The 23,500-nt window shown below is 42.7% G+C and overlaps 1 protein-coding gene across 6 annotated transcripts; it reads right to left on the bottom strand.

Annotated features, from left to right (window-relative positions):
* Nucleotides 1-418: 418 nt before the first annotated feature.
* GMFB (glia maturation factor beta) lies at nt 419-22,792 on the bottom strand. 6 transcript variants are annotated; one of them, XM_075150764.1, is made up of 8 exons: nt 22,486-22,792; nt 20,130-20,226; nt 19,525-19,574; nt 18,524-18,575; nt 17,385-17,465; nt 15,100-15,173; nt 2,714-2,852; nt 419-1,103 (listed from the first exon to the last, which is right to left on the bottom strand). In XM_075150764.1, exons 1-7 carry the CDS (start codon nt 22,486-22,488, stop codon nt 2,763-2,765), a joined length of 447 nt encoding a protein of 148 aa, XP_075006865.1. In that variant the 5' UTR covers nt 22,489-22,792; the 3' UTR covers nt 419-1,103; nt 2,714-2,762. The 6 variants fall into 6 exon arrangements, with proteins under 6 accessions (XP_075006865.1, XP_075006870.1, XP_075006867.1 ...); XM_075150770.1 differs by lacking the exons at nt 419-1,103; nt 2,714-2,852 and adding exons at nt 8,650-12,528; nt 21,758-21,806 and having other exon boundaries at nt 17,385-17,467; nt 18,526-18,575; XM_075150769.1 differs by lacking the exon at nt 2,714-2,852 and having other exon boundaries at nt 420-1,103; nt 22,486-22,787.
* Between the last annotated feature and the right edge of the window lie 708 nt (nt 22,793-23,500).

Genomic DNA, 23,500 nt, shown 5'->3' on the forward strand with positions numbered 1-23,500 from the left:
AAATAGTTTGAGGAGTACATCACACATTTTCCTTCCGCAGGGTCATCTCAAAGTCGTTTCAGTTTTAAGCGATGATACCTTGCAACAAGGGAAAGCCTGGGTAGGATTTCAGCAATCATTTCCTCCAGGCGAGCGGTGTAAGAAATGGTTTCCATAAAAATAACAGCTGCCAAATAGCAGACAATGTTTTCCAGCGATATCTGCTGGAAAGCTTTACACACAATTAATTGAGTGTCACAATGAGAGATGAGCAGAAGCTTTATTTCCCTTACCAAAATAAGAGGGAAAACGGTAGCAATGAGCTGTCGTTAGGAAATTAGTTGATCAATATAAAGTTGATCTTTCAGTATAAAATCACTCATCTCGTCCACAAACTACTCCCGTAAAACCGCTGCGGTGTCATTATGACCAATGAAACTTCAATGTGAAACCCAGAAAACAGATTTAAAAATTAGCCTTAGTGCATATTAATTAAAAGGTAAGAAAGCAGAAGAATGAGTGAGCGTGGGCGCGTGCTGCAGCCCCTGCTCCGCGCCAGGATCCTTCCCACCCCCTTCCCAGGGGCCAGACGAGATGACCGCCGGGCAACAAGGACATCGGGAAGGGCTCAGCCTGTTGTGGTTTCCTTCCGTCGCGGGGTGACAGGACGGATTAGGAAGAGAGCAACCGCCGTGTTCATGTTTTGCGGAAGGAGATAAGTACAGCGGGATACGGACCTCAGGTAGCGGGGGGGTCACTCGTGCCAGCGGCCGGTACTGCCAGTTCAGGCAGGTGTGGCTCTTGAGCCCCTGGCCGTGCATCACGGCCACCTCCCGACCACTCCTCATCCCTCGCTCCTGAGGAGTGAGTTAGAAACAACAGGGGACCACAGCCTTCCTCTGCAATCACTTACTTTTCTACATATAACTTACCTGATGCTTCATTAGGTCTTATTTATTAGCACACTGTTTATTTCTTACTTCGAGTAGCCTTGCGCCGCACAGACACACTTACTCCCAAGGCCATTTGACTGGACTTTGCTGGAAGACCTGACATTCGGTGTTCAAACTGCCCGTTTCAGGATTTTCCTAAGCCATCCAGGAGGGTCATTTGCATCAGAAAAGCTGTGAGAGGTAAAGAAACAGAGAATATATGCAGAGATGCTGTTACACCATGGGACTGGGGAATGATGGTTTTTGACCGCAGTGTGGAAAGCGGCAGTTTGATCCATTCGGGGTAGATATTTACTCAAAAAGGCACCCAGAAACAGTGGCCATCACTGGCCGCTGCTGTAACTGTAATGCCTAGAGCCTCCCTGGTGAGGCAAAGCCCTGCAGAATTACTGAGGCTTTGGCACTAAGTCTACTAATACTGTTCATGAAGGAGATCGGGCTCCCCACAAGACCCACTACAAGCCACCAGGCTCACCTGTAACACAGGAATTTGTACTTCAAGACACATAAATATGCACTAAGGAACCTACACAGGATTATGCCAAGCCATTGTTCCTGTAGCGCCTGGGCTGGCCACCACAATGTTGTCAGCAGCATCACGGCTGTTTGAATACACAAATCATTGCAGCAGTAAGATTTCCCTCGCAGCACTCCAGCTGCAACAGGTGCTGATGGGTTTGGGTTGGGATGCATGAGCCGTATTAGCTGAAACATGGGGAATGGAAAGGGAAACAAATGATCTGTTCCACACCCGAATAAGCAACGGTGTTGCTATGTTGCTAATTATATTCTGTGTTCTTGTACAACAGAGTGTTGTGCAGTAGGCATGTGTAGTACCAGAAATAAAAAGGTGTGTCAGCCATGTACTTGCATTTGCAATTAATACTGGCTCTGCCGCAAGGAATGCAACCTTTTATTACCTCTGATGCTTGCATACCATTCAACTGCAGTTACCTTGTCAGGAAAAGTGGAAGGCAGCTGTAATCTTGTACAACAAAGATTTGTTCATTGAAGGATTTCTTGTATTATAGATTGTCTTTTTAAGATAACACAAAAGGAAATTAAAAGTGAATTCTCTAGAAAAGGGTCTAATCAATTCTCATTTCATGCATTTATTTGGGATCTCAAATCACTGAGTATCTTCTCAGAATTTTCTCCGATTAAACTCTGTAAACAACGTAAGGAAGACACAGTGGAGATCTGGAGATGGCCTATAGCTTTTAATGCACTTTCCTTTTAGCCTGGACTCATTGAGTTTAATCCTGATTGGAATACCAGGGAAAATGTCAGTGTCTGTTCACTTCATCTTAAATCCCTCTCAAGTATTTGTCCTTATCGGGACATAATTCAGCGTGTTACAGTCTGTTCATGGGGAAGATTTAGCTGAAGACAGATGACTCTGGCAGGTCATGACAACAATGCTTTGGCAGAGAGCTGTGAGGGGAGATTACAGAGCAATTTCTCTGAATTGTCACGGTAGAAATGCATGGGTTAACCACATCCTTCAACACTAAAAATAATATCCCTGGAAAAACAGCCATTTCAGTTATAGGTATCAGGGAAGAATCTAATACTATTGAACTCAGTAATAAAAATCCTGCTGACTGCAATAAAGACTTCGCTTACTGGTTTTTCAGGAGAAGAAAATCTGAGTATTTATCTACAATTTAGAAGAGACTCTCCAAGTACCTCTAAAGTAGTCTAGCAGAGGTCCCCTTTCAGCACACCTTTGAAATACACATCAGAAGCAGCAAAAGCACGCAATCTCTGCACCCACTTACCTCATTCATGTGCTAACAGACATCAGGATGGACGATGTTGGTTCACTGCTCAATCTTTGATCAGCAGGGTAAAAAGATCCCTGGACTTGCGAGCGCACCAACTTCTTTTCCAAACTGGCAAATATCCTTTCCTGTTGGGCTAATTAACTCATGTTTAGAATCCCTGTTTAGGCTCTACCGTTATGTATGTGACCACATAAACAAATTAATGTTATAAATTCCTTTGCACATGAAAGAAAGTCTCAAGAGAAACAAGAACCACATTTAAAACTCAATTTCAAAACACAGATGCTGCCAGGCATCTCACCACATCTCATTATGGAATCCACTCGTGGCCTCAATCCCTCCAACATTTACTGTCAGATGGCCACAGTTTTCTTTTAATAGGCTAAATACTGAATACTCAACCTGTCCTTTTAATAACAGGGTTTGTTTTTCTCTTGCTGTGTAGAGCTCCTGTTAATGGCTATCCGTACAATTCTGAGCCCATGGTGTAATACCAGCGTGTGATCAGGCAAAGGGACCAATAATTGTTTTTTCAAGAACTATTTTATAATGTGTTTCAGGATTCAGCTGCTCATTAACAAACTAAGAGGGGGATTTTCCAAAACATTCTGTGTTAGCCTAACTGTAGCAGCAATGACTCCAAAAATGCCACCCTTAGTCCTTAGCTCTTCAAAGAACTTCAAATTCTGATACAAATATAAACCAGTGCCTGAATAAACAGAAGCTGAAACCATAAGATGGCGTTATGTCTGGTACCAAATGACAACACCTAAAAAACTCTCCCTTGTTAACTATCTCGCTGCTAATCATTTTAGCAGAAACCTGGTCACTGCTGGGTATGGTGGGAAGATTGCATCAAGGTAGAGCCAGGGCAGGTACTCACTGGGACAAATGAGGCATTCAGTCCTCTGCCAGATACAACATCATTATTCTGCCCAAACATCATTATTCTGCCCAAAAGGAGGGAAGATAAATGCAACTTCTGCTTTGTATAAAAAAAAATTAAGCTGTTCAGGGCCCGGTGTCTTGTTAACAGCCAGAAGACACAGCCCAGTTACCACAACCTCATGCTCCCCAAGCAGCTCTTTCAGTCCCAGCAGATCTGCAGCACGCTTGAAAATTTGTGAGGGAGAATAAAGAGTCAGCATGGGACGCAGGAGACTTTGGTCTCCCTGTTCTCCCACAGACATCCCATGTGGCCTTGAGTACAGCATCTTCGGGCCCAATGTGTATTTACACACTTAAATCACACCAAGTAGGATTTCAAAAGCGTTCATCTATATCTAAATTCCTTCACAAATCTTGCTTTTGATCTCTCCAGCTATATCCGTACTATCAAATCAGCTCAAGGCTTTACCCATGCTAGAAATCCACCCCCCTGGTTGTTCTTAAGCCCTGTCCTGCACCAGCTCTAGATCTGTACCAGTTCTCCCATCAGTAACCTCAGGCACAAGGAGCAGGGTGGGGTGGCTGGCTCACACTCCACAGCTGCCTCTCCAGGCCGTGTGGACAAGATCGCAGAGCCGGTAGCTCCAAGATCTTAGGACTAAACTGCAGCAAGGAGAGCAACAGCAGCATCGGCAGAGGGAATAAAGATGCGGAAGCTCTCTGTAAAATGAGAATAGCTCTGCTTCACCTCACAGACAGGGGGAGCAGGCTTATGTTAGACTGTACTTACAGACCTTGGAATGGGGCCATCTAAGGAAAAAAGGGCTGTTGAGTGGATGCATCTATTTTTCCATTCTTCCAGTAATACAGCTATACAATTTGTTTTGTACTTCTGAACCAAACAATTGCACATTCACAGTTGGAGGTAGGGTATAAATATTGTCTCTAGCTGATCCCTTGATCCAGTCATCCTAGCTGAATTAATCACATTCGCAAATCAATCCAGGATTTGTTGCTGTCAGAGCAGATGGCCAGGCAGACTGCATTTGTGAGCAAGGCGGACACATTCTCCTTCCAATTATCCAGCAGCATTTTCCAACGGCGGATATTTAAAATTAGACATTATTTTGAAGAAATGCTAAATCTCTCTTGTTCCTTATTCAGGTCAATAAGGGCACTGACCCCTAACTTTCTGCTCTACTTCTGCCCTCTAAGGCCGTAGCAAAAGTGTAGGATGGCTGGTGCCCCTTTCCCTTTCAACTGAACATTTTCTGCCCCATTTTCTTCTGCTGTCTTCCCATTTTCTGCAGAAAAGATGACACCAACAGATGCTGTTTGGCATGGGGATTTCAAGGGTGCATTATATTAATTGTCGAGCTCACTACTGCAGAAAAGGGAAGAGAAGCTGCATTCATGCTACTAGCTGCCTGCCATGGCACATAACAGCGGGAACAGTTCACAGTGCGCCTTTCAAAAAGCCTTGATGGGACTTCCCCATCCCAGTAGTAAATTTGCCATGAAAGACAGTCATGCTGTTTTCCCAGTGTTCACATCTGTTCTGCATTCAGAGTCCTTCTGGCTGATAATTGCTCTCTTCTCCCCCCGGACTCCTGCTGAGGAACCGCTAGAGCTGTCAGGGGAGTTTCAGCTGAGCTCAATCACGTTCTAGCATGAGATGTCTCACTCACCACCAAAGGGGAACAAGGTTAACCAAGAGTATGTTTGCAGTCCCTGAAAGAATGAAACATGACAAAACAGTCCAGAGGAGACAATCCCCCTGGGGTGTGACAAAACGGACCACGCTGATTAACTACATCTATGCAAATGTATTAAAATAATCTCCTTCACCTTACGGGTGCGTTAGAGAAAAGACACAGAGTCTAGCCAGACCAAGGCAAGGCTGTACAAGATACTGCATATACACACTGCAGCAGACAGCCTGTTATCCTCGCAGGATCACATAATCTTAGTATCACCAAAAGGAACAGCAGATATGGAAGAAAGCCTACGAGAACTGCAGGGAAACGGTGGCCAAGTTTACACAGATGTGAATACAATTTTACATGCCAGTAGTGTCCTAACCACTACCAGAGAATATTCACTGTTTAGTATTTCACCATTTTCCTTCACTGTTTTTCACAAAATGAAAATTGAGTGTTAATAGAAGAATTGAGGTATGTAATTGCTCGGGTTTATGCTCAACCTTTCAATATAGAGTCCTGGCAGATACAAATGTGTATTAATTGGAGAAATTAAAAGCTCCAGAGCTCCTTGTACTTCAGAACTGTTGTGTTCGCTGAAACACAGCTGGAAATGAAGCTCCCAATGCCTTGAATACAGCACAAATCAAGCCAGTCCACTACCTTATACAACAGCCCAGAGAGAGGTTGCCAATTCCTCAAGATTGACTGTTGACCCCGGAGAACTACCACTCCTTTTCCTTGCGGAACCTATGTGCCTGCATATCCGGCAGTTCAAGAATGCTCTTTAGGAACACCAGGGCTTCCTCTCAGATCCCAGAAAAATTCTGTCTTCCCCAGCAGTTACAATTTAAGCTGTGTACCCAGACCAGCCTGGAGGCCAGCTCAGCACACAGGACTGATTCCCTGGGCTCAGCACCCTTCTGGAATAGAAGGGGAAGAAGCAGCTACTCCACAAACTTGGTACCATCTCCACAGCTCTTCCTTCGCTCTTAGAGGCAGTTGCCTGCCCTAAGGGAAGGCCCTGCAGAGAAAGACTGTTACCAAGCTAGAGTCATACATGTAGAAGCAAAATCCAAGAACTCCAGCACCGAGATCTACAAACCCCTCTGTGCAGGCTTTCTCACATGAAGCTGAGCGTGTTTTTTTTCTAACCAGCTACATCTTAGGAGATTGACAAGTCTTCTTCTGTTTTCTACTGCAACATAGGAACAATCCAACTAGACAAGGCCAAAGCTGTATTGGGTCTCTATAGCAGCTAGCTAGGTCTCTACCAAGAGAGGTGCCTTAGCCAATCCCCCCAATGTCCCCACACAGGTGACGTCTTCCCTGCTGCTGCAGAAGGCCCTGGGGGGCATCAGCAGAACTGCAGCTGACATGACTGTGCAAACCAACAAGTGCAGGGGATGGCTCACCTGCCACACGTCCGCATTTTTGTTCCAAGGGGTGAGGCCCACCTTAGATCATCACTCCTACCATACACGAGCCTAGCAGAATAACCCCCAACCACTCTCATAGGCACAGAGTGCCTCAGGTCTCTGCCCCACTGCCACCCTGCCGCCCCGCCAGCACTCCCCCTTAAGGGTGCTCAACAGCCAGCCATTCTGCCTCTCGATGGCATCACATCTGTTTGTGTTTGTCTTCCCCACCCTCTCATGCGCCCAAACACAATGTGGCAGGACCTTCACCTGCAAGGACCAGGTAAGGGGCTTGGGGAGCCAGCTCGTACTCCAATCAATTCCACAAGCCATGGGGGACATGGAACAGTAGGCACAGGCACGCTCACAAGACTCTTTAACTGGCGTCCCTTTCACTGCCAGGAGATTCCTGCACATATGGGCAGTGATTGCCCCAGCCCCTCTTCCAGGTTCTCCAGAACCAACTACATTTCTCCTCTTCTCTGCATCATCCCCAAAGGCCCTGCCAAGTCAAGGGATCTCCTTAGCAAACTCCTTCTAGCCCTGGGTGAGCTATCTAGTCACAAACCTAGGAGAAAAAGCACCAGCTGTGTGTGATACTCAGGCTACATGTACATTGCAGATTTGTACTGCTGCACAGCGGTTTTTCATTTTGTTTCCTATTCCCTTCTACAGCTTTGACTTTAATGACCACTCAACTGCCCTTTTCATACAACTATTAAAAGTCAATGACCTTTCCTGAATGAAATCAGCTGCCCTTCACTTCACAGCCCTAGATCTTCCTGCAATTCTCTTTAGTCAGCTTTTGTTTTTACTGTCTCAATGATCTAGTAGATCCAGTAAACTATCACCTCATTTTCCAGTTAAGCATACTCAATGAACAACAGAGAATGCCACAGGTGACCTCCCCCTCTGATTCCTTTTTTCCCCCCTCCTTCCCTTTAATCAGCTGTTCTGGAGAACCATTCTTCTCCCATAGCAGCTTAGTTGTTTTTTTCAGAGCTTTTGGCAACAGATTTTGTTGCAACATACTTAGGTGACCAAGATGCCATTCAAGAGCCAGATACGCTGAGGCAGCTGTGCATTTTCTCCTTCACAGAAGTCTCACCCGAGAGAGAAGGGGGTTACTTCTGTCATGTCTAATCTGTGGTCCATTAATGCTATTCTTCAGCATTGACAGAAACAATGTATGTCAGCTGCCGAAGCTGAATTCCTTGGAGTATCTTTAGTTTGGAATATCTTCAGTAGTTTTTTCAATAATATAGGAAAAAAAACATCTCCAAAGATCAAGAAAGGAAAAAATAGTCAGCAAGAATGAGGAAAAGGAGTGCTTCGATCAAATTCATCTAGTGGTCTCCTGGGCAGGAAAGAGATGAGCCAACAACTGTGAGAAGGAAAAGGTACAACTAAGTTCCTTTGACTCCTTCAAGCTTTGGGGTCTCTGCAAAGAGACTGCTCTAACATTGTTCCGTTGGCACCTGCACTCTATATTGTATTTCACAGCTCCAGGTTATGCCAGGAGCCCTGATCTCGTGGGAGAGGTGCAACATGGAAGTCTATGTGACATTTCAGAATGAAATCAAGCCCCCACGCTGTCTTGCAGCTCACAAGTATACACACACCGAGTTTTGTGACACAAAGGTGCAAAGCAGCAGAGGACAGCAGTTATCCCACAGTACTCCACCAGCTGATGTCCTCTCTTCTCCTTGTTGCCACTCTTCACAACAGATGGAAAGAAGAATTACTTTAGATAGAAGAGCAAGTGAGGGAGTACATTCGAGACTGAAGACCACACTACAAATCCAAAGCAAACTCCAGGAAGCTGAGAAAAGGAGAAAGGTCATACCTCATATTAATAGCACATCTAGCATGGGTGTCTGACAGGGGAAAAGCTACTTTGCAATTAAAACAGGGCAACACCAGCTCTTAATTAAACATTTTATTTAAACCAATACAAGCACCATGCTTAGCAAAAAAGATTTGGTTTAAAGTAAACATGCAATGTGAACTAGCAGAGACTAAACAGCATATGGAAGTTGTACTGGTTACTGATATTTTCATGGAATCGCCAAATTCTCAAAACTGGCCGTGAACCTCTCGCACCTTTTACCACCCGCAGGACCGGTGCCAACCCTGACATGTGACAGTACACAAGTCGCATCGAGTCTGGATCACCTAAGAAAAGCAAAAGTTTCACTGCGCCCCTTTTCATGTCCCATCAGATCTCCATTTCACAGTTACTAGATATATGTTATCAAAAAAATAAGTTGCATGACATTTTTTTTGAGCGCACTAAAATGAGGAATTGAACTCCCTTGCTTTTGCATGTTTGATTCAGACCCCTGTTACCAGTTTAACATTGTTTCTAGCTATTTTACAGTTAAAGATACAAAAATGGAATCCTGGTACAAATGCATAAGATGTTCCTTTGGAGAAGTGAAAAGGTGTCAACACCCGCATTATTGCCTCCTTCGATAGATCAAAACAGCATTCATGATGCTAGAAACACACTTAAACCATCAAATACCAGCATTTAATTTTTTTTTGTTAAAAATATTCAAACAATACAAGTCCATTTTATGGGCTGACATGCAAACTCATGCTTTAATTCAGCTTACCATCAATTAATAGGATTACAAGAGCTGTATCCCAGCCAAATATTCAATATTTAAAGCAAACCAGATTAATTGTGGCAGAAGTCTCCCTTTATGAGAGACCTTTAACTCCAGGCCAAGGATTTTATGGCCAACTTACTACCTCCTGAAAAATAGGAGCTCACAATGGAAAATGCTGACTCTCAGACCTTTAGCTACAAAGGCTCCCATAGGTGGCACTAGTTAATTTATGTTGAACCCTCTTTAGAGATCTGAAAATTAAAGACAAATGTATGATTACAGATGGGCAACTCACTAGTAAAGAACATACTGGCCTTCTGAACATGGACACATCCGCCTCCCACTGATCTTAAGGGGGCAGCAGTACAGAAAATACAGTTCTGAAGATAAGGTGGGAAAAGTACATTATGAAAACAAGTATTATTTGTGCAGGAAAGATTTTGACATAATTAATGTCTTTGTTTAATCAAGTATTAGCACTACCTGTATCTCAAGAGTCTAGGACAGTAAGCAGCAGACAGTTGTGTCAAAACACTGCATTAAAAACAAGGAAACCACAAACAAGCCTAGAACAGCAAACATCCTCTGCACACTCATTCTCCAAGTACCTGCAGGTGCTTCCTCACTTCCACAGCTCAGAGAGGGGAAGGAGGTACAGCAACCAAGCAAGACTGTTTGAAGAATAATACTGGTGGGCTGAGCAGCATCAAGCATCACTTTTCACAAGAAAGTGGGCTTTAACACTCTCATCAGGATTTGTTTGCTTTCGACAAGACTTGAGGGGCAGCACCCAAGGCAGAAAGTCCTTAAATGGAGGCAACAAGAACATCCGAAGTGAAAAGAACTCACACAGAAGATATTGCCATAAGTAGCAATATTTTCTTGGCAGAAGGTGGAGTGATCCAGAGATGAAGAATCAAATTCCATCATTTGACTGGAGCAGCTTCTCCCTTCTCCTCCCGAGAGAGACAGACCCCTCTTACACTTATTTTTGTCAAGACCTGGGCAAGCAGCACTTGGATGCTGGCAGCCCACCAGTGTACAAAGTACAATGACAAAGATTATTAATCCAGTTTTCCCCACTGCAAATCAAGCAGAATGTTACAAGTGGCAGCTTCCCTCTCCCCCACGCTGTACTTTGACACGCCTTACCTTTAGCACAATGCCAACAAAACAAGATTCTTGCTGTTTCAAGACCAATGCTTAGAATGACACTATTCTTTAAGCCAAAGTCTTATTTATACAATGTTTGTCACAAAAGACATTGGTTTTATTGATCTGTAGAATGATCAAGCAACAGTTTCATAATCAACTTTTTTTGTCCAAGGAAATGAAATTGTTTTTCCAGTTCACTATGTTAACACAGAAATTTAATTTTAATTACAAGCATTTCTTTCCCACACTGAAAGATCAATTTAATTGGATCATTCTAACATGTATTTTGAAAAGCTCCTCTCAAGTCAGATTTGTATACAATAAATGAGCATTAACATCAAACTAAGAAGAGATTTACCAACACTGAGGACCTTTGCAAATGAATTCCTTGTGATCTTAGAGGAATTAGTGTTTTAACACTAACACAACATATGTTTACAAACAGAAAATAAACCTTCTTTCAGCAAAGGTTTCACAGCATGAAATACTGGCCTCCAAATTTAACACTGCATTCCTTCTCACTGAACAGATTTGTTAGGGCAGCTGTATTTTAAGGTATGTTATCAACAGGAAGCTGCTCTTACGCAGATACTTATTCAGTAGCACAACAAACACTCATGAGCAAGGTAGTGAGATACTGTCACATGAGTATTCCTTTTGCCACTACATGGGCTGAACATGTCCCGTATCAGACAACTACTCTATTGAATATAAAACAGACCTGTAAAAAGACTGGTCATTTATAAAAGTTAAATACTATTTTCACATTAGAATATTTGCTGTTTCAAAGAGATGAATCGTAAGTAAATGAAAATCAAATTATCACTTATGCAAAAGCTTTATCTGGAATGTAATTTTGACCAGCAAGCAGTTAAGAAAGTTAGAGACTGTAATTAAAGTACTCAAAGCTATGTGTGGTCAACTTTTGTAACAAAAGAGATATAAATCATTCATTATCATGAAAAGCTTTAACCTCCTGACTCCTATAAATGGAGTAGATGACTGGAATTTCGAAGAAAATGAGGTTAGCTTTTTTTTTTTTTTACAGATGTCAACTGCAACACTAGGCACTAGGAAAAAATGTCACTTTGATTCTTCAACAAAGTTTTTACCAAATTTGTAATAAGTGGCAGTGTAAAATTCTCAAGTCATTTTAAAGCTAACAAATTAAAGGCACACAGTATTAACAGGTGTTCATATAACAGGAAATGAGCAAAGAGGTAAACTTGTTAACAGTGTAATAAGTTATATATGCAAGAGATCTGGTACGAGAGTAACCAGAGTTGTAATTCAGCCCTTAGTTATCATCTAGTTCCTGTAAGACTATATTAGCATGAGAACTGGACAGTCAAAGCTTTGCCCTGAAATTTAGTAACATTGACTCAAGTCAACTGAGGAATTACTGGAATGACAAAAATTAGTTCCAAGAATTTGAGAAAGCTCACATGGACTCGATGGAAAGATAAATGAATGAATTTGCTATATGAGGATTTTGTCTTCTTAATACGAAATGCTTCCAGGGAGTAGTTTTCAAAATTGAGAAGACATTAAGTCCAAAAGTCTGAAAAGTGACAGTACACAATTTCTGCATATAAATGGCTAGTATATGTCATAAGGATGCATTTGTAGCTCAAAAAAAGTTAGCGTCAGCGTCCAAATTATGTTTGTAGATAGTTATAAATCCAGAACGGAACTATTTTAGTTATAGAAATATTAGTCACAAGAGTGCAAAAGGAGTCCCTGCAGAGGAGTATTCCCTTTTAACAGGTACAAATAAGGAAACGCCTGCAAAGATTTGTTACTTCAAGGAGACAGACCTGCTATTCTTTGCACAAACTTTGCACAAGAGATATACTGCAGGAGACAGATGTAAATACAGTGCATTTTTTTTAGATGTAAGTATTCATGTCTGGTTCCAGTATTATCAGGATGGTACATAAATACTTATTACAGAGGTTTTCTTAATGGAAGAAGCCCAGTTTCTCACGCAGCCATTCTTCAGTTAGGTCTTCTGTATTTCTTATTTCAAATACCTAAACAAAATTGCACTGCATAAATTCTTCAGGTGATGGTATTTGAAAGGGATAAGCATACAACGCAATCAATACTTTTCCACACAAGTTGTTCGAGCTGTAATAAACTAGCAACCAACCTAGAGTTTTCACATGCTTTCTTGAAAGGATCGGTAAATATTCTGATGAAACATGAGTGGAAAATACACAAGACTAATGGCAAGGAATATTACTAACTTGAACAAGAATTCCATAATTCCTATTTCTAAACTTCATTCTTCTTCTTTAAGAATATGTAGAACAGCACATGTACTACATTTTAAAGTTACTCTGAAATAGCACCATCTCACATACGATATCTCAGCAAGAAGATTGTCTATTTGAATACAAATTAATTTAACCTCTGGGCTGAATTAAGCCCAAAGTTCAGGAAGTTTGCTGAGCCTAAGACACAGTTATTCCTTCTTTCAACTGAAATAAATCCATAGTATCCAGTAGCATACTGTTCTCCCTGTAAGAAACAAGCCTGAGATACCTCAGAATAGAACACTTGCAAAAAAAAACCCAAAAACCACCAATCCAAAGCTTTGCGGAAGTCTTAAACCCTTAACGTAGCCTTGAAGCAGAAAACAAGACCAAAGACACCAATATACTCCTTACATTGCATATGGGCAAATAACTGTTTGGTTTGGTTTTTTTTTTTTAATACCTTGAAGAGAGGCTAAGTTAATTCTGTATTGCTAACTGGAGTCTTTGAGATGCCCACAAGTGGATCATCTTTTCAGAAGAGTCAGGTAAATAAATTTTACAAATCCACAGGCCTTCAAAAGTGTCCTTCTAGACAATGAAAACAAAAAAAATATTTTAACTGGAGACTGCTGTTACTATTCTGACAACACTGAAAATAAGGCTATGTCAGCACTAAATCAGTTATCTGCCCTTCTAATGGTATGGAGTACATAGCTGCAAAAAGCATGCTCAGGCCAACAGAATGGATGAGATTTTGTAAGGCTCACAAGACAAACTTCTCAATGAACCTGCTGTTTGGAAGGAACTTCCTATTTAGTCCTGTCCTCAGCCATTTCACCATTTTAATCTTCTTCAGGAAATAATTCAAGTTTTGTATCTTTTCTTCCTCATTTCCCATCTCTGCTGGAGTGGGCTCTGGACACTGCTTCTTCTATTCAGACAGTGATCCACTACTACCAACTAATACTGCTTTTTTTTTTTTTAAGTAAAAGATAGGGGGAAACCACAAAATTTAGTGTTGTAAGAACAGAACAGCTTAGCAGAAGCTAAGCTAATATGCAAGCCACTGAAAAAATAAGAGGACTCAGTTGAGTCACATGCAGAAATCACAGCAGGAAGAAGTCACAGCATGAGGTAAAATGAAACGTGGCTCAGAGAGTGGCAAGAATAAAGCACATTTGAAGAGCAAGTAAGCAACCCGAACTGGAAATGGGCCATCTTCTCCAGCTTCAGAAGGAAGATGATCATGGTCCTCTATATCCATTCCTAGGCTTTCATTCAAAAGCCTTTCAGACTGAATTTCTCCCACTTGACAGGTGATAGTAACTCCAATACAGCTAGTCCCCAGGCTTTCACCTTCTCATCAACTCTTCCTTCTCACTCACTGAAAACTGCCTTCCTCCCCAAGGAATTCTTCCTTTCTGTCAAAGATGCTCGAGTTCTCGGGCCTCTAAGATGCAGTTTCAACAGACTTAAAAGATTTCTTGGGGCTGTACTGATTGCTTCCACCATCTCATCTTCTACTTCCCTCCTATTTACTCCTGTCAATTTGACATCTAATTTAAAACACAGAGGTCCTTTCTTACGAGGTACAGCTGGAAGAGGTAGAAGTTCACAGTTCTCTTATTGCCCCAATACACATTTTTACTGGGATGTTAACATATTCAGTCAGGATAAGGAAGACCAAAAGGGAATGGTGCTGTTGGGGAATGGTGAAGTCATTTCACATAGTATGAAAAACCTGAAGTGACCACTGACTCTATTTAGCTTTACTGGTTGAAACGAAAAATTTAAGAAAGCTAGGTGCCAATTAAGCAGAGATTTCAGAAATCTCCAAAATGACAATTAGGTGGCATTTTTAAAAAAAAAAAATATATATACACCTAGGCCTAGTGAATGCAGTGATTTCTTCTGGTCTCAGTACTGGAGGAAGCAAACACAGGAAGATTTAGAATTGTTCAGCACTTGGCACTATGTTACATATTCTGAAGGCTATGTTCTGCAAGCATACAATCCCATAAACCATGCAGAAAAACTAGTCCGCACCACACCATACTAAGACTTCAGTCTATTCTTCCCATCAATAAATTCATTCCCCAATGTAAAGACATCCATCCTACCGATGGATATTTTAGTTTTAGCGAACACTGTTCTTCCTGTACCCTAGAACTCCAGAAATCTCCACATATACCCGTCCCTTCAGTCTTCCTAAAACAGAACCTGTTTACTGTAATTAAAGTCTCATAACACCCTTCTTGTGACAGGTGCAAGCGAGACACAAAACAGCTCTGCAACCTTCACTGAAGGGGGAGACAGTTATTTCAATTATATAGTCAATTATACCTTAGTGAGTTCAGCTGTCTGTACAAGCTTATTCTTGCTTCCAGCATACATCATCTGCTGTTCAGGCTTACATCCTGTAGTTGTGTGGAAAAAAAAAGAGGTTTTGTTTAGTTATTTTGACTGCAACACTTCAAAAAAAGATTTTTTTTTTTTTTTTAAATCTGAAAGTCTCTGTTCAGAAAAGTGACCTATTTCTTTATATACATTATCATCCTTGCTCTTACTTTCATATCCAGTACTTGAAAAGCATTTCCAGAAGTAATAGTTGTGCAGGTTGAATTAGTGGTCTCAACATGCACCTGTATTTCTGCTTAGAGCTAACATCAAATATTGCAGCAGTCAAACTTGAATCACAACAGCCAACAAAGCAGTACCTCCTGCCACTACAGTAGTGTGCCGATTACACTACATTCAATTCTTCGCCTTCTTGCTATTTCTGGAAGATTCCCATCTCTTTGCTAGTTACACTTATACAGATCTTTATGGCATATGCCTGTGAGCTGGAGTCAAACTGAGAACAAATCAAGACAGTTTGAATTTGTTGTTCTCTCTCTTAATCTCTCCCCAAATCCCCCAACTGAATTGGTAGCTCAAAATTACTCCTCCCCACCCCAGCCCCAAACAGAGAGCAACTTCAGTCACAGTGGCCGTTAACTGCTGTTTAGAGTCCCAGCTAATGGTTCATCGTTTCTGACCCCCGTATCAGTCTAACCACTAACTTAGGTTTGCAGAAAATTTTTTGAAATAGAAAACCTCAAAAAAGAAAAAGGGCTTTTCTTTAGAAGTTGCTTGTTTAGAAGTTTCTAGATATGAGTGTACTTCTGAATCTTGCCACCCATAAAGAACATTGTCTAAGCTCTCTTTTCCGATGAAGTACTACAAGTCTGCCTGCTTTGCTATTTCAAGGTCTCCCAGGAAGTTTCTTACTGCTGTTCTAATTCTTAAAGTACCTATTCTTCTGAAGAGAAGGAACACCCATAACATTCATACAAAGATTCTCAGGTAACTACAGAAGAATATGCTCACTAGTTGCTAAACTCTTTTACCTACCTAGTTATTCTAGTTCCTAGTAATGAAGGGTAAAACAATGCAATCAGTTTATCTTCTTCCAGAAGATAACAAGGATAATCCAGTAATACCAGCAAGCTACCCTATTACAATTCAGAACACAGATGGAAGCCACAGGAGCAATTCGGCTCTGTAAGTCCAATCAAGTCACAGGTTATTTGGCTTCTATCAAAATTACACAGTTCCCTGCACAGGTATGTTTATGTTGAGGGTTGCTCTGACAGAAGCAGAGGAAGCTACTGCTCTATATAAACTTGGGACGATCTAAGATTACAGACTCTTTCTCCTTGAACATAGTCTGTTCACCCAGCACTTTCACCTGCCCAGATCTGGGTTACGGAGCCCTCTTTTCCTCCTTTTCACCATAGTTATGACAGCCCTTTAGACCTTCACATCACAGCACTGTTTGAAGGCATCCTCTGTTGGTGCTCATTGCATACAGGCCCCCTGGAAAACCCTCCTCTCTAATCCCATCCTAACCCCTTTACAGAGTCCTGTTCCTTTCATGGGTAGAAATGGGTTCCCATGCCCTTCCGAGAAGGAGAGGAATTTCTTCCCGCCCAGTCACTAACATCCAAATAGCAAGATGGACAGAGGTGAAGAAAAACCCTCAGGAACAGAGCGGGTATCTTCCAGCCCTCTCCTCACTCATTTCCTGAGCCTTGTCTGGTCATATTTTGAGGATTCCCCAAGATTTGAGAAAAGGGTGACAGGAAACATGTTAGGTTAAACCTACATGAATAGATGCAGAGCGCTCCAGGCTTTCATGAGCACACCACTGAGAACACAGTGGGCAGGCACATTTAGAAAGACACACCTTTTGGCCAGCTATGCAGGAAACCAATATTTCTGTTCAGCCTTCAGAAATGGAAAAGAGAATCTCTTCTACCATACCTCCTAAGTGCCCTAAATGTAAACCTCAGAGGCAGTGAAAACCTCTAGCGACTGGGGAGATCTGGGCAGATGGAAGTGTCCACACTTGCCGTGAGCTGATGGTGAGGATGGAGCTAATACACTAGAGACTCCTCTCTGCCAAAGAAGGTCTCCAGATAACGCCATAGCTTTGTAGGGCCTTGCTTCCAGCAGTGGCATAAGCCAATCTAGCCTGAAGCATCGGAACCACTATTTGAGCATTAAGCACTCATTTTATCTTCCATAGCAAAGATTATCCCCGTATTTACAGCACATAGTAGCTACCATTCACAATGTTCACTCACCAACTGGACTGGAGAAGATAAAGCACAATGGATAAGAAACTCTTCCATCATCATGCTGATACTTGTAACTATACACAATAAATGTTTTTCTGAGGTTAAAGAAACTAAGAAATCAATGATTTTATTAGGATATAATCCTCAGTTATCAAAGCTTGATGCAGGCACAAATAAATCTTGCCTTCTAGAAGATGCTTTACATTTGATAAGTAGTCTCACTGTTCTGTTTTCACTTCCATATTTGGCTCTCAGAACTGACTCCACCCATCTTTACCAACCTCTACCACAGGTGGGTGTGAGGGCTGTCTCTGTATTACTGTTTCACATCAGAGAGCTAAAAATTACCCTTTCATCGCAAATATTCCTCTCCCAGCTTTGTAAGAAGACTTCCCACACCTACCAATGCCTTTCTGGCTTAACGAAAGCCAAATTCTTTCTTTGCAGACTAAGCACTTCATTGTTTCAGGTGTTTTGCTGAATTTGAACTCAAGTTTTAGCTAGGACTCCCGCTTTATAGCCTCCTACTGCACTATAGTCATGAAAGGAAAGATTCAGAATGGCATGTGGAATAGTGCCAGCCAGCTTTTGAGGATAATGGAGGCAGATATTTTCTTCACTTATAACTTAAGTACTCCTTTCATTTCATCTAGTTGAAGAATAATTTACTTGTCCCTCTTTTTTTCCTTTTTTTTTAAATATAGGGATTCTTCCCTAGATGACATGCCTACAGCACTCCCAGAATCAGTAACTGCAGCAAAATAGCAAGGGCCACATCCTGAGAAAGTACCAAAACAGATCCTAAGTTACACAGGCAGTTTTCTATATTTAGAAGTAGCCACATAGAAACTGGTACGTTTTACTCACTTCTTTACATTAACAGCAGCGTGGCTTCACTTTACTTCCCCAAACATTATATAGCCTAAAAGGAAATAAAAATCTCAGGAAAGGCTTAAATGTGTCAGTCATTGTTTCAACAAGTGGGACAACTGTTCAGTGCATCATGAGAACTGATCCCTAGGTTATCTCACAAATAAAGTATCAGGCACTACAGGCAAGCATTGGCTTAAAAAGGTGAAGTCCAGCTTTGAACATTTTGAACAGCTTCCAGGAGTAAGAGCCAATGCCAGCAGCACAAGAAGGATATCGAGGTTGTCTCTCAGGCAGCTCATCTTTTAGCTCATCGGGAGAAATACCCTGGTAACATTAAACACAAGCAATATTTGAACAAATGATCTTGCACTTGAAGGTATACTATGAAGGCTAAAGCAGAATAATGGAACAGTGAAACAGCTGTAAGTTAGATGTACATCTACAGTTGAACTGATAATGATCTCTCACACAAATTACTAGAGCAGTTTAGGAAAACTTGTGGGCTAATAGATTCCTATGACTAAACGCAGAATTAATGTTAGCATGAATAATCATCCCTATTTTAGCCATAATGAGTTTAGAAAACATTTTTGGCTCTAGTTGGATATGCCGGCAGCTACCACGCTTTTCTAACTCTAGTGCTAAACAGAAGTAAGCAAGCACACACCAAATTTCTGTTAAAATCAGCTACATAAATGGTGCTTTTGAAAAATTCAGTCCTTCCTCCTTGAGCAAGCAAAAAAGAGTCCCCATTCCATTTAAATGTTACATTAACTTCTACATTCTAGGGAATAAGAGCTACGGTTAATGCTCAAATCCCTGGGAAGGATTTAATTTTGCCCTATGTACCATTAAGAAACACTACATGCTGCGCTGACCTTATTATGCCACCTGCATAATATGCAGAGGATTAGTAATCCTAGCTTCTAATTGATGGCAGATCAGTTCAGAGTCAAATATGCAGATCTAAGTGGAAACACAGCAGGAATCTCTTCAAAATGCCAGCAGGTGCCAAAAATGCTTTTTACATAGTTGTATCATCACAGCTTTAAAAGAACTTTTTTGTGCAATTAATTAGTCAACTCAATTTTTTCTGCATAGTTCCACTATTAATAGTGCTGTGCTTTACATGCAGAGTGACCATGCATTTAAATAAGCTCGTGACCCAAATTAGATTAAGAGTTTGATAACAATTTGAAACTAAGGCAGTACCTTAGAGACAACAATACATTGCAGGCTGAAGATACTCTTATTTACAATTCATTTAACAAACCTCATGCTCCTCATCCAGTACCACCAACTGCTTATCCTTGTCGATTTTCACTACAAACCAAAATAAAACATAGATCAGTGGTTTTTTTTCAATCGATTTATACAGCGTATGCATGAAGCTTTTTAACATTTCCCCACAAGTATATTCCTTGTGCTTCCATCCTGCTTCTTCAGTCTATCCCATGACTCCACACAATCACTGAAGTTAAGAGAAGTGCACAGTCTAAGTGCTGTTCATTGCAATACACTCTTCTCAAATTTCAAAGACAGAAACGTCAAACTCTCCTACTTAAAGACTACAAAATTTACAAACTCAAAATGACCGTGCCTTGACATTTTTTACTATCCTTTTACAACCATTGGTAGATTCTGAGCCGCAATTAAGTATAAATACTCTACTAAGAGCAGGTGAAGTCTTGCTTCAAGAACAGTGTTGATTTACTGTTAAAATTACAGGCAGAATTGGAAGTACTGAAGTTCATACAAGAAACAGCCTTTTGGCTCACATTTACCTGTTACAGCAGCAGCATTACATGGGAAGGAAAAGAGGACATAGGATTTGCTGCAATACCTTGCAATTTTTGTTAGACGTGTTTTTTAACTTACTTATAATGGCAGCATTGTTGGTCTCTTTACGAAACCGGAATTTTCTCAGTTTCTCCACCAGGTCTTCAGCAACATCACAAACCACCAGAGATTCACTCTACAAGAGGGAAATGGCAGAGGGGAGGGAAAGATAAAATCTTTCTAGTAAACCAGAAAAAAATCCCCATCTCACGCATATGTGCGCATAAACCCTACTGAAGTGGAACTGCATGCAACCTGTCCAAAGTTTCAGAACGTACACATAAACCAGAAAACCATGGATGAAAGCATTTTTAAAAACACAAAACCAGAACACTTATCTGTTTTAATATCCCTCCTCAAAGCCACACAGTTAACTAGACATATTTTATTAGCTATTCCTGAAGTTGAATTATTCTCACAGCTCTTAAAAGTAAAGAAATTTGACAGTTTATTTGCCAAGACAAGGCCTGAAATAAGGAAGCCCCTTAGAGTAAGCAGTAAACTGGCTACAGTAATTTAAGCATTTAAAATAATAGAAGCTACTATTAGTATTTCAGAAGAACACATACAGTAAGCAAGGGTCACTGCTTATTTTTACCCACAAAAATATTAACTGAACTTTTGAGATTTACACACAGAGAAAGCATAAAAGACATTTTAATCAAAAAGCATGCATGCTTTTCCCCCACGTGCTTATGTGTCTCTAACTCCCAAGTTTTCAGAAGAAATGTCCAGATAACATATTAGTCATCACACTGAAGATGGGGAAGGAAATGATTATTTCACAAGCAACCATGCAGGTTATCTTCCATTACACATGCAATTTTTAAACTGTACCAAGCCAACCACTGCCATTTCCTGAGCAACATTTTATACAGACAACCTCTATCGCCACACTTAAGAGATGCATGCCAGCTAGACGAAGAAAAGTTATTTAACATCTCCAGCTTATTCATATTACTGTATTTGTAAATTCCTAAGGCATCAAGGCTTTTGTGCCAAAACAACTGTTATTTCAAGACTTCTTTAAAAAAATTGCTCAAATAAAAAAAATAGTTGCAAGATTACCTATCACAAGCTGTACTAAAGAGCTATTTCATCGAGACAAATCACTGCTTACAAATGAGACAAAAGGTACTATTTAAACTCTGAGTTCTGTCTCCGCACGTTCAATGTTGGCTCATTTGTGAGATTTTCCTCAAAAAGCAAAGCAGTGTCTCTCCTTCCCCACTTCCAAAATCACTTAGCAAATATCCTATGTTTGTCGTTACTCCTAAGAAGATCTCCATCTTGACCAAATTCTGGCACAAAGTCTTGTGCCTCTGCTTCCTTTTAACAGCTGGAGAGGAAATCTGGCTCTGCTGTGACAGGACAGGTCAGGCACTATGTGTACAGCCTTCATTATTTTGCTTGTCTACCCTCAACTTTAAAGATTCTTCTTGGCTCCCTCTGTTCCACAAATGTCATTAATACCCACTCTCACTATTCAGGAGGTCTCTATTTAAAAAAAAAAAAAACAGAATTCAGGGCTGCATTTCAAAGTTGAAGTTATATTCTGTATCAAATGCTCTTTTCTGAAGGAAGCATTTCTCCCAGTCCTCTGGGCTCAGCAGTTTCCTAACATCTTCCAGCAGACACCACAGGTTAAGCAGTGCTCTTGTTCATACCTTTGCAGCCACACAAATATAAATCCTTAAAAGAAGCTGAAGGCTGTGCCTGCAAAACACACAGTGACATTCAGATCATCTATCGGGGCTGAGCTGGCTCACCAGTGCTTGGTTTAATAAAAATTAAAGAAAGTCAAGAGGCAGGACGACTGCACAGACAGTGGGCACACCTGCCAAACTGTGGGGGGTGGTGTTGTTGGTTAACCTCAGCCACCATTCATACCAGCATGATACTTCAAGAAACCGATTCAGCCGTCTGCCGAACAGCCGCTGGCAGGGCAGGTCACGACTTCCCTTTTAAACAGCTGGTTCTTCACTCTCCCCCCGCAGGCTGCCAGCGCCCAGCAGAAAAACAACCGAAGAGGTCCTTTTCCCGGCGGGGCACCAGGTGAGCACGGCACGACCCGGCGGTCGGGCAGGGCAGGGCAGGGCCGGAGAAGCTTCTCACGGCGGCACCTTAGCGGGCAGCACCCCCAGGCCGAAGGACACCGGCTCACCCTGAGAAGAGCGGTGCCCGCCCCCGCCCCTCCAAAGGCACCTGCTCTCCCCTCAGACTTTCCTCCCCAGCCCGCCGAGCGGGGACACCGGCCTCACGCCGCCCCTCCCGCCTCAGCGGGGGACCCTCCGCGCCCGCGGAGGCGGCTGGATCCCCCTCCGCGCCCGCGGAGGCGGTTGGGCTCCCCCCGGCCCGGCCCCCCCCCCCCTCAGGCGGCGCGGGCTCTTCTCACCATCTTGCGCGCGCCCAACCGCCGCCGCTCGCGCGCCAACAACGGAAGCCGCCGCGCCGCCGCCCAACCGCCTCCTCGCTGGGCTGCGCACCCTACTGCGCCTGCGCGGCGGAGACCCCGTCTTCCCCTCCCCTCTGGCCAATCAGCACCGCTGCCACAGCTGGGCGGGGCAGCTTCGCCCGCCTACGGGTAGCGGGAAGGTTCAAGGACCGCGGGGAGCGGGCCGTTGCCGGGCGCGGTCCACGTGCCGCAAGCGCCTCAGGGGAAGGAGGGAAGGGTCGCGGGCGCGTGCCGCGCCGTCACGTGACGCCCCGGCCTCGCACCCCGCAGTGCCCCGCCCCGTTGCCATGGCGCCGAGGCCCCGCCCTCCCGCGGAGTCATGGCAACGGGGCGGGGCGGGGCCGTGTGCAAGCGGCGGGGAGGTGTTTCCTCACGTAGGGCCTGTCAGCGGCGGCGGGCGCGGGGCTGCCCCGGGGGCGCGGGAGGAACGGGCTCGGCATCAGGGGGTTCTGCTTCTGAGGGTTAGTGTGCCTTAAGGGTGACAAGGGCTGACGATTTACACCCTGATCCGCAGAGCACCCCTGAGGCTGGGCCGGGATATCGGCCCGCGGGCAGGGTCAGGAGCAGGCCCGGGGAGGGTGACCACGGTTAGACCAGGACATTAAGGCCTATTAGTAACTTCACATCCTCTAGTAAAACACCAGAGAATACACACAGAAAAATGACTGTTAAAATAAGTCTCAGCTGGGATGTCGGTCTCGTTAAATGTGAGAAAATTCAAGCATGAGACGGCAATGAGACTTAGGAAGTTCTGCTGCCCATAGTACTTCTTGTTTATACAACTTGAGCATAATTCTGGAAATAAACCAGGATTTGGAGATCAATCACAAATACGAGCAGGGGACACGAGGCAGGCACTTCCCTTCCATAATAGGCTGTTGGTGGAGGTCTGCCTCGGTGCTGGAGGAAATATCTGGCCTTTCTCGTGCTTCTGGGAATTTAAGCTGCCGTAACG

Source organism: Calonectris borealis, chromosome 5 (assembly GCF_964195595.1).
Source record: "Calonectris borealis chromosome 5, bCalBor7.hap1.2, whole genome shotgun sequence".
NCBI lineage: Eukaryota > Metazoa > Chordata > Aves > Procellariiformes > Procellariidae > Calonectris > Calonectris borealis.